Source organism: Hypanus sabinus, chromosome 25, assembly GCF_030144855.1.
Source record: "Hypanus sabinus isolate sHypSab1 chromosome 25, sHypSab1.hap1, whole genome shotgun sequence".
Classification (NCBI taxonomy): Eukaryota; Metazoa; Chordata; class Chondrichthyes; order Myliobatiformes; family Dasyatidae; genus Hypanus; species Hypanus sabinus.
In genome coordinates, this window is record NC_082730.1 from 14821613 (window position 1) to 14834087 (window position 12475).

At 40.0% G+C, this 12475-nt stretch overlaps 1 protein-coding gene across 1 annotated transcript in view; it reads left to right on the plus strand.

The window, feature by feature from the left end:
- The window catches only part of LOC132380893 (polymeric immunoglobulin receptor-like), a 77228-nt gene that overhangs the window by 10971 nt on the left and 53782 nt on the right, over positions 1 to 12475 (plus strand). The window contains 4 exon segments of the mRNA XM_059949810.1: positions 221 to 320; positions 2094 to 2176; positions 2847 to 2893; positions 5583 to 5850. Coding sequence (XP_059805793.1) covers positions 221 to 320; positions 2094 to 2176; positions 2847 to 2893; positions 5583 to 5850 — 498 coding nt within the window.

Genomic DNA, 12475 nt, shown 5'->3' on the forward strand with positions numbered 1-12475 from the left:
TTTGGAACGTGGGAGCAACCTGAGGCAACCGGAGGAAATGCACGTGGTCACAGGAGAATATACAAACTCCTTACAGACAGTGCTGGGAATTGAACCCAAGTCACTAGCACTGTAAATCATTACGCTAAATTTAGTTAAGAAAAGACTTTCCTTCTGACAGTCATGCTCTCTAACTTGAATGCAGGTGGAAAAAAAGTTTAAACTGGATTTTATTTCCTAGTCTCCACAGGGTCCGGATATTCTTGTGAAAGTTCTGGAAATGAATCAGCAATAATAACCCCTTCTACAAATCCAGAAATAAAAGACAATGACAGACAAAGGTAAACTTGATCCAGTTTTGTTAAATAGTGCAGTGCTCTCAATCCTGATGGTTTGACTGGTTTTATGGGACAATTATTAGGGAGAAAACAACTTAATCTGGGGATTGTCCTTTTATGAGATGCTCATGATGTGAGTGTATTTGCAGTGAGTCTGTAGATATCAACCAGAATCTCCCAACAATAATACCACTGTTCAGATTCCTAAAATCAGTGCTTGAAAATTTTTGTGAATTATAATTTTACATAATCTGTAATTATTTCAAATTTCCTTAAATAGTGTGATTTCTTTCATTAATCTCCCTGCCAAAATAGTACAGAGAAAATTTACAAGGATGTTACTGGGTCTGGAGAACCTGAGTTATAAGGAAAGATTGAATAGGTTAGGACTATATTCTTCAGAATGCATAAGACTGAGAGGAGATTTGATAGAAGTACAGTATACAGAATTATGAGAGGTTATAGACAGGGAGCAATCATTTTCCACTGAGTTTGCATAGGAATACAACCAGAGGTCATGAGTTAATGGTGAAAGTTGAGAAGTTTAAGAGGAATATGAGGGGAAAATTCTTTGCTCAGAGGGTCATGAGAGTGGAATGAGCTGCCAGCCCAAGCAGCACAAATGAACTTAAATTCAACATTTAAGAGAAGTTTGGATAGGTACATGGATAGTAGAGGCATGGAGAACTATGGTCCTGCTGCAGGTCAATGGGAGTAGGCAGTTTAGATGGTTTCTGCATGGACTAGATGGGCCAAAAGGCCTGTTTCTATGCTGTACTTGTCGATGACTATGTCTGTAGTCATAAAGTGTCATAGATTTGACTGATGGACAGAAAGCCATGTGGGTGGGAGGAGTATAGCCAATAGTAAAGCATTTAACATCAGTTTCCTGGGCCTTGTTTGCTCTGCCTCCTCCACCCCTCCGCTTAAGAGGACTGACAGGTTGCTGGCCTTGCAAGAGAAGACTTCATCACTGAGGTTGGGGTTGGCTTCTAAATGTAGTGTTTCGCTCCGACTGCAAATTATTCAGTCGATACCTTGGTGAGCAGGACTAAGGAGGGTTGCATGATGATTAGTCTCATCTGTTGGATTAAAATGACTCAATCAGTGCTCTCAGGTGGATGGTGCAGTCCCCGTGTAATATTCAGTGAGGAATAAATTGCCACTTTCTTATAGTCTAAACAATACTTATCTCCCTCATTATCGGTCATTATTACATGATTGTTTATGGATCTTGCTAGGCATATATTGGCTGCTGCATTTCTACACTGTAAAAATATCCAACACCTCACTTACTGGGCTTGTGCACATCCTGAGGTCATGAGTGGAGTTCAAAGATTGCAAGTATATCGATTATCAAAGTATGTATTCAGTATACAACCCTGAGATTTGTCTTCTCACAGACAGCCCCGAAACAAAGAAACACAATGAAACCTGTTCAAGGAAAATATCAAACACTCAACGGACAAAAAGAAAAGAACAAATCATGCAAGTGGCAAAAAATGCATGAAAAACACAGAATAAAATACAGTCATTGAGACAGTCTAGGAATGTTCAGTTTAGTTCACTTCAGTTCAACTTAGCACTGTGTCGTTGTCTGCAGAGCCAGTCTGCCTCAATCAAAAGCAAAGAAATTAGCAATAAAAGGGAGCGATCAGAAACTAGAAACACGTATAACATATAATAAATTGTGTAAATGCCAGATGCTCATTGCTTAGTATTAGCCAAGAATCAATGTGAGCCAAGGCTGATGCTTTCTTATTCTTTGTGCCACAGACTCGTTTCCATAATCGTGCTCAGTGTCACTGGAGTTCTTGTCATGGTTTTTATTGTTTGGTTCCTAAACTGTAAACTCAAGGGTGAGTTTTGAACATTTTAAAGTTGTTTTATGATTTTGTGAGAATTTGCTGCACTGTATTGAGAGATTTTGTCTTATTTTGTTCTTATTAAAAAGTAATAGCGTTAAGGAAATACTTGACTGAAAATCAAAAACCTGCTTGCTGGTGTTGAAATCTGAAGCAGAAGTAAGTAAGGGAAATGGCAGATCAGGCAGCTATTCTGATGAAGTTCTTAAGGAGCTGGTTTGCTCGCTGCTTCTCTTTCTGGCAGCACCAGTACTTCCAGCATTTTCTGTTAACATGATCTCATCTGTATGCTGTAAATTGCACAGATAAGTTAAAAGGGCCAAAGAGGAATAAAGTATTGTTTATAGGTTCATGGCTTGTTCAGATATCTGATTATGAAAGGGAACAAGCTGTTCCTGAATCACTGAAAATCAGGCTTTAGGCTCCTGTACTTCCTCCCTGTTGATAATAATGGGAAGAGGTCATGTCTTTGAGGTTCAGTATTGAGTTGAGCACTTATAAAAAATAATACTGCTTTTTCTGATGTTGTGTGCAGTGGCCAAAGCATATTCTGGCTTTGTGTGGTGATTTGTGCCTGTGGTGTAACCAAGGTTTTGCACGCAGCACATGGCCAATTAACCCTGTTACTGACAAGTATTTTCAAAGGTGATATTGCATTTTCCAGACACCAAGTTCAAAATGTTTCACAGAACAAGCAAGAATGAAACCCAGGTAAGGGCTTGAACTGTGATTTTTAAAAAATTTACAACAAACATTTCAGGCCATTTACCCCATACCATACACAAACCTCCTCACATCACTCTTCTTTAGCATATCCTTCTGTTCATTCTCTCTCCAGTATTATCCAGCATTGCCTTAAAAAGATCCGTAATACTTTACTGACTCATCCTCAGAGTGGCCACATACTTTAATATTTTTACTGATGGGCACAGTCTGGCTTTACTGTTGAAAATGGGAACTTTTCTTATTCTATATTTGTGTTCAGCAATTATTCAGTTGACATTTCATATTTCCCCACTGAATCTCAAACACTGAAGCAAAATCAGAAAAATAATGAAAGTTCACTCTGACACCCAGAATCAGAATCAGGTTTAATATCATTGTCATACTGTATATTGTAAAATTTGTTGTCTGCAAGTGAATAAAAAGCTTGTCTTTTCTGTGGTCATAAGCTGCCCTCAGCTACCCACTTTCTCACTGTACCATTCAATGCTGACAACATCACTCAAAACATACTGCTGATTCTTGGATCAGTTATCAGCCATCTTTGTTAATGATATTTTCTACAACGTGCTGCATGCTTGTTCTGTCTGACTACATGATGAATTTTTAACTGGATACTCCAGTTGATAAAATCTTTGGCCACTTTGAATAAATGGTTCAAAATCTTCTCACTTATATCCACTGTCTCTTCACATTTCCACAGGTAGCTGATCTGTCATAGACTTTCCCTCTTGTCCATCTGCACTTGTTTAATCTCACTGCTTGTCATTTTGGCTTCAGTTGTCCTGGTTCTCAGCTCTGGGATCCACTCCCTGAATATCTGCAACTCTAAACTGGTCCATTAAGCCTTGTTGACTGCAAACAACAAAGATTTTGTGCCTTGCTCTGATGCCATCCACATTCAGTTTGTCTTTCATCTAATGATGCCGCCGTGAAGCAGTTGGAATAGTTTTTCTTGTATTGTATTTGCTATGGTTCTTGTACATTTACATATAGCCAACATTGATATAGAATCACTTGAATCATTAGCTGTTATCATACAGGCTAGGAAATTACAGTTTTATTGTCACATTTAAGGAGATGAAGCTTAATAAAAAAAAATGAAAAACAAAGCGGAGTTGGAGCGGGGGCAGTGGTGATTTGATAGAAGTTACAAGGTTGTCAGAGTACCTTAAAGAGAGGTGGAGGTGTTACCACTAGAAGGGAAGAACAGATGAAAAGCTGTATGTATAAAGCAATTAATAATAGACCTACCCCATCAAGAATTCTAGATTAAATTCCATTCCCAAGTTATTCAAAATTCACTTTGTTTATTGTCATTCTTCAGTAGAGAAGTGTAAAGGAGAACAAAATGATGGTTAATCGGGGTACAATGGAGCATCAAAAACACAATAAGCATAAAGAACTAAACTTTAAAAAACACAATAATTTTAATTACATAAGATTAGCTTATATACATAGACTAATCATGATGACATTCCAGAGTTAGTCGCTGCTGATTGTAAGTGAAGTGAATCAAGTGTCATAAAGGAGAGTGTGTAAGCATGTGGGGAAGACAACAACGTGGCTTAACACAAGTAAATAAATTATGTTCAAACACCAGCTAGACATATAAAATCAGTCCCGATACTGGGTTTCAATCTGAAATGCTAAAATTCCTCCCCTTTGCCCCCTCCCCAACCATAGATGCTGCTCAGCCTGCTGAGGGCTTTAGAAGACTGCTCACTGCAAAAACTGCTTGTTGAGTCCACAGGATGATGATTGTGGGGAAGAGACAGTAGCTCACCTCAACGCGAGCTGTGCGTTTGCAAAGCGGGTGTGGGGGAAAGATGCAAGTGCCTGTGTTGCAGTTCACCCCGAGCAGCTGTGTGACAGAGAACTCTAAACCTACGGGCTGTCCGCAGGGGCACACAGGGAGGTGGACATCAAGTGCTGCTGGCAGATCATCAACTTGGTGAAGGCATCCTTCGGTCTGCCTGAAGCCTGGTGGTCTGCCTTCACATCGAGATGTCCATAAGGGAACGCTGCCGACTGTCACATTCCAGGCTGGAAGATTGCGGGCTGTAGGAATCACAGAAGCTTGGTGAAGCCACTGCAAAGTCTTGGTGGGGAAGGAGCAAACGTGTAGGGTTTATCTCTTACTGGGAGGGAGGGTTGGGTTAGTGGAGGAGGCCTTCTATTATGTAATAGTGTGGTGAACTATGTGCCTGTCTGGACACGCCCCTTGCTGACTGCTCCTGTGGCTCCTCCCACAGGCCCCTGTATAAAGGCGATCTGAGGCCTGACGCTCGGCCTCAGTCTCCAGGACATAGTATGATGGACACTCACTCCTGGTTCCTTCTTCCAGTCAATAAAAGCCGATATCTCGCCTTAAGTCTCAGTGTGAGTTATTGATGGTGCATCAAATAGGGCAGCACCTCAGGGGCCCAACTGAGAGGCAGCAGTGCTTTTGATTGATAAGTAGGAAAATAATAGAACAGTATCTTAAGCATCAGCTTTGTGGATGTAAACAATGAAAAGACAGTGCACGGTTTATTTTTGTAAACATTTTTTATTATGAATGAAGTTTACTTTGTTTAAAAAAAGAACTGTTTGAGACCTCTTAGTCCTAGACCTCGGCTCAGCACCTTTCATATTCATCAGACATAAACTGGTCTTTGCATTTTTTATTCTTGAGGAAACAACAGCATCCGAAGATCAAGATGCATATGCAACAGTGCTGGAGATTCAAAGTGACAGGACACCTGCCCAGCTGGCTAACAAAGAAAATGGGGCCATGGATGCAACAATGGAACTTCAAAGGAAATCAACAGCAGATCCCTCTGTTAATGGAGAGAGTAATGTCTTCTACACAGATGTTAAATTTATAAACAATCCCCCAAAGGTCAACAGAAAATATTCATCTCCTGGTATGCCAGAGAACTCTACAAAGACAATTTATGCCAGTGTTGCTCCTTAGGAGATCTACTGTATATGCTTGGACATGGATGTTATTACTTCAGCTTTGTGTTGAGATCCACTGTTTTATTGGGATTCCTCAGTCATAATCTACCCACAATCAGATTTTCAAATCCAAATCAAAATCATAATAAGGTTTATTATTACTGACATATGTCATGATATTTGTTGTTTTGCAGCTGCAGTAAACTGCAATGCATCAAAATTACTATAAATCACAATAAGAAATATGTAGAAAGTAAACATATAGTGCAAAAAGGGAGCAAAATAATGAGGCAGTGTTTGTGGGTTCATCTGATGGGAGAGGGGAAGACACTGTTCCTAAAATGTTGAGTGTGTTTCTTCAGGCTCGTATACATCCTCTTTAATGATAGCAATGAGAAGAGGGCATGTCCTGGTTGGTGAGAGTCCTTAATGATGGATGTTGCCTCTTCTGATAGAACATAGAACATGGAATAGTACAGCACAGTACAGGCCCTTCGGCCCACAATGTTGTACTGACCCTTAAACCCTGCCTCCCATATAGCCCCTCACCTTAAATTCCTTCATATACCTGTCTAGTAGTCTCTCAAATTTCACTAGTGTATCTGCCTCCACCACTGACTCAGGCAGTGCATTCCATGCACCAACCAGTCTCTGAGTGAAAAACCTTCCTCTGATATCCACCTTGAACTTCCCTCCCCTTACCTTAAAGCCATGTCTTCTTGTACTGAGCAGTGGTGCCCTGGGGAAAAGGCGCTGGCTGTCCACTCTATCTATTCCTCTTAATATCTTGTACACCTCTATCATGTCTCCTCTTATCCTCCTTCTCCCACACCTCTCCTGCAGCACCCCACCCTTCTCATTCTCAAGGTGCTCCTTCCACCAACTAGCCTGCAGGTCACCCTTGAGCAAGGTGTAGAATCTGCTTAGCCCCACGATCAGGGTCAAATGAAGCCATGGGAGCAGGTGGTGGATGGTCGTATAAGCAGCTGGTGCATATCACAAGTCCTGGCCATGTGACCACTGACACCAAGTGGACAATCTCTGAAGAGTATTGATAATGGTTGGGGTCTCCTATCTTGTAAAGACACTGCCCAGAAAAAGGCAATGGGAAACCACTTTTGTGGAAGAATTCGCCAACAACAATCATGGTCACCTTGCTGACCACGATCACCTATGTCATCTGACATGGCACTTAATTGTGAATGGTCACAGTACATCTTTGGACTGTGGGAGGAAACCAGAGAACCTGGAGAAAACTCCTGCAATCCACGGAGAGGACATACAGATTCTCCTCACAGAATGGCACCAGAATTGAAATCTGAATTTCAGAAGTACTGATTGGACAAGTCTGTAACTGTATGAAAGAGAATACAGTACTGTTTTCCTGGGTTTCTTCCACTTGACTCAATTTCCACACAGATCTCAAAAAATGTGAATCTTGGTAGATTACTGTCTAGTTTCAACTAGACGTCCTTTACAAGTGAGTAATAGAACCTGGTCCATGGACTCGGTGGGTTGTGATTTATCCCTTCACAGTTGTATGACTTTATGACAGCTCCCATTAATGTCTTCTGCTCTTTGAGCATTCTTAGCTCCACCCATACTGATAACACTAGAGATTATGCTGAGACTTTATAAGACAATGGTCAGGCTGCACTTGGAGTATCGTCAACAGTTTTGGCCCCCATATCTCAGAAAGGATGTGTTGTCATTAGAGGGAGTCCAGAGGAGGTTCACGAGGATGATTCTGGAATGAAGTGGTTAACATATGAGGAGCATTTTGCAGCTTTGAGCCTGTACACATTGGAATTTAGAAAAGTGCAGGGGGATCTCTTTGAAACCCATCGGATGTTGAAAGGACTAAATAGGGTGGATGTGGAAAAGATATTTCCTATGGTGGACACATCCAGAACTAGAAGGCACGGCCTCAAAATTGAAGGGTAACCCTTTAGAACAGAGGTAAGGAGGAATATTTTTTAGCCAGAGAGTAGTAAATCTGTGGAATGCCCTGCTACAGACTGCAGTTGAGGCCAAGTCTATGGGTGTATTTAAAGCAGAAGTTGATTATTTACGGATCGGTCAGTGCATCAAAGGATATGATGAGAAGGCGGGTGTATAGGGTTCAGTGGGATATGGGATCAGCCATGATGGAATGGCTGAGCAGACTTGATTGACTGAATAACCTAATTCTACACTTGTGTCTTAGAGTCCAATACTTTTATGAGGAAACAAGTCCCCATTTAAAGCCATAAGAAACAATCCCCTTTACGCCTTAGTTAATAGTTACACTAGGAAACTCAAAGTCAAAGCACATTTATTATCTAAGTATGTATACTGTATACATGGTTCCTTAAGGTTGTTATAGCTAGGGTTAATAATGGGATTAAGTTGCGACTACCTATTAAATGCTTCCAATGGCTGAAGTCCTTAAGACAGTCCTTTGTTGAGTTCAACACTGACTTCAGGCCTCGACACAGGAGAAAACAACAGGAAACATCTGGTTTAATTTCCTTTCATATTTGAAGAAGTGGTATTTATTGCACAACAGCTCTTGCAATGCAGTTCCCATTATCTAGCTGTTTATTCAAGTGTGCTGATTACAGTGGGCAATCAAATTACATAACTGCCTACCCATTCTCCATCTCACAGACACACTCTCATCCTGCACTTGTCACTGTTCACCATTTATTGCTGCTGCTTCAAATATTTATATGCCTGCTTGTTCTATTATAATAGTGCCAGCAACATTATACTGTCAGGCATAAGCATGCACCTCACACTCTGTGTCAACCTGTCAATATTCAGTCCATGCTACTCAGGGACTTGTGCTAATATTATTTTATGATTGTATATGGTGAATCAAAACTATACAGTATCTACTGTGTGTGACTATATGTACTGTGTTTTGCTGACTACATGTAATTCTCCCTAGTAAAACAATGTTTAATTTAGCCATATACATGTGTGTAGTTGCATGACAAAAAACCTGAACTTGAAATTAAATGGAAAGGAACTTAAATTCATCAAAAGTTTTGTTATTTAATGTTATGTAAACCTGAAATAAAGCATTATAGTTTGCATTAATGGTTATTGATCATTTAGATTTTCCTTTCTCATGCAAAATACAAAAATAAATTATCCAATTGTAGGTAAGAAAAGTTGTTTAGACTCATTTGCCAGAAGAAGTAGCCGGACTGAACATTACTAGGAAAAGATTTTTGAAGTTTCTCTCCATTTAGAAAATAGTGCATGCTCTTATTTCTTTGACCAACGTGCATGAACATGCACTTTATGACACTGAGTTCTATCTGCCACTTCTTTACCCATTCTCATTATCATTCTAAGCTTTTCCGTAGCCTCTCTACTTCCTCAAAACTAATTGCCCATCCACCTCTCTCCATATCATCCTCAAACTTGGCCACAAAGCCATCAATTCCATCATCCAAATCATTGACATATAACATAACAAGTGTTCCCAACACAGCCCACTGTAGAACACCACCGGTAGCCAACTGGAAGAGCCTCCCTTTATTCCCACTCTTTGGCTCATATCAAACAACCAATGCTCTATCAATGCTAATATCGTTCCTGTAATACCATGTGTTCTTAAATGTTAAGCGGCCTTATGTGTGGCACCTTGTCAGAGGCCTTCTGAAAATCCAAGTTCACAACAGCCACCAATTCTCCTTTGTCTATCCTGCTCGCTATTTCTTCAAAGAATGCCAACTGATTTATCAGACAAGTTTTCCCTTAAGGAAACCATGCTTATTATGGCTTATTTTATCATGTACAAGTACCTTGAAACCACATTTTCCCATTCATTGAGGTCAGACTAACTACAATTTCCTTTATTCTGCCTCCCCCCCTCCCTTGACATTTTAAATTTTTCGGTCCTCTGGAACCATGCCAGAGTCTATTGACCCTTGAAATATCATTACTAAAGCCTCCATAATCTCTTCAGTCACCATTTTCAGAACCCTGGAGTGCAGACTACCTCGTCCAGGTGATTTATCTACCTGCTCTGATATTATGTGCCTATGCTGGCCCTGCAAATAAGATTTTCATTGCACCTGTCCATACATGTAATTGTGCATATGACAGTAAATTGAACTTTTTGACATTGACTTTGAAATCTGACGTGTCTGATGCCCCATTTCTTCTCCTCTTTTCATATGTTATTGTTGGTTAGGGTTCATGCCACACAGCCTTTAAGATCAGCCACGTTATTATTTCATGAATAATATTCAAGAATCACAGCCAGCAATAATGAACAAACTGCCAAATATTTCCACTGTAAAGTGGAACGTTACTCAGGACGTTGCCGTTTGTCACTGCTGGAGACCTTCAACTGGGAGATGCTGTTCCAGGTGAACACCCTTGCTAATTTGCCCAGGAAGATATTTGACTTTGTGAGTGTTTTTGTGGAGCTGCACTCATCCAAGCAGTGAATAGTATTGTGATAGTGAGTGTTGAGAGTGAGTGCAAAATTCCACAACCCACTCCTGAAGCACCAAATAGCAGAGACTCCTGTACTGTTAACATAGTTCACTTTGTCCCATTTGCAAACAACTTCCTTCCCACAGTAGTTCCAAGTGTTATTGCATGTTCATTGGTTTCTATCACACAACAGCAGTAAATAAAGTAACATCAACTACAAGTACTTTCACGTGCTTCACCATTCACCATTTCATGCTGCAACTCATTCATTTAATCCAGCACCTGTCTTTTCTTAATATTGTTTATTGACCTTTAAGGCTTTTATATAGTGACGGAAATTGTGCTTGAGTTGATTGTATCATTGCAACATTGCCCACGTATTCATCTTTCTAACAGAGAGGCAACAATGTTGAATATCCAAACAAAAATAGCCATTGATGAAAATTCCTCAGTGGGTCAGGCAGCATCTGCATAAAGTGAAACAAATCCAATGCTTCAGGTCCATCTGTGTCCTCAATAGTTGTTCTCATGTAATCTCATGGCCTGAAGGATTAATTGTTTCCCATTCTCCATCAGTGTTATCAAGAGGACGTGGCCTCAGTCATTGTGAGTAAATGTTGCAGATGAACTGGGCATGTGGTGAGAAGAGAGGTCAACTCCATTCTGTAGGACAACACTTCACAGGACACCTGAAGGGTGGAGGAAATGCAGGAGGCCAAATACCACTTGGCACCATACCACAGAGGCAAAAATGAACCAAATCTGAGATACAATAGAGAAGATGGCCTAGGACAGACAGAGATGGAGGACCTTCAATGATGCTTTAATCACCAGCATAACGGGCAGCAAGTAATTAACCATTGACACTGTGAGACAAATCCGAGAACCAAAATGCTATCTGTTCTGCATGATTTCAGTCAGATGAAAAAAAAATAACCACTCATTAACAACAGCAATGAATTAAGAAGCATTTAATTCATTATTATTTGTAGATTAGTATAATAAGCAATATCTATGGCTAAAATTTGAATTGACAACTCTCTATCTAACAGTTAAATATTCTCAAGCATTGGGAAAGGTGAAATTATGCTCAGTACAAAGAAGGGAAAGTTTTAAAAATAGAATTTTGGAAACAAAAATGTCACTTTGAAGGATGACTAGTTTGTTTTCCTGGTTTTGCTTTCATTAAGTCACTGATGTAGTGACATAAGTCATATACACAGAGTCAATGAGAGCTGTTCAAAGCTGGAAGAAAACACCTGATCTTGAAGCAAAATCCCATCACATTTGTCAACTTCAAGGATTCTTCACAAAGGTATAAGCAGTGCAGATTTCAGTCATCGCGTTTCTGCAAAAGACAATGATGAAGTCATCAGATACATTGAAAATGGGAATCCGGTTTATTCCAAATGGCTGCTCACAACAGAATTCTGCCTCACACTGGCACAAGAACTCCATACTCACATTGAATTACGTTACTTGCTATTTTGAATGTTACTCACTATTTTCAAGTCAGCTTGCTATTTTGAATGTTTTGCACCTTAACCCCAGATTAACACTGTCTCATTCAGCACTACCTATGTATGGTTTAAATGATAATTAAACTTGATTTGATTTGATATCCAGCTCTCCAGTCCCTTCTGCACACAGTGTGTCAAAACTTACTGAAAGCAGCTGCATAGGACCTCAGGACTCACACCACCAGGTTCAAGCATGCTACCAGGTCCACTTGCCCCACAATTGAAATATTCCCACAACCAATGGACTCATTTTCAAGGACTCTTCAACTCATGTTCTCATTATTTATTGCTATTTATTTATATTTGCATTTGCACAGTTTGTTGTCTTCTGTACTCTGGTTGATCTTTCATTAATCCTGTTACTATTCCATAGACTTGTTGATTATAACAAGAAAATGAATCTCAGGCTTATATATGGTGTCATATGTGTACTTTGATAATGAAATTTACCTTGAATCTTGGACTTTGAGCAGAGGCTTGGTTTGATAAGAGGATGTAAAGTACTTCATGCAGACAATATTCTGGCCTTTCAGTGACCTGTATATTTGAAAGCATTCATGGAAACCATTTGGGCACACACCTCAGATGTCCATCAAACCTACCTTAGGTTTCTTGCTTGAACTACTTGATTGAAATAGCACAGATCACCATGAAAGCAAAGAGCAGCCAG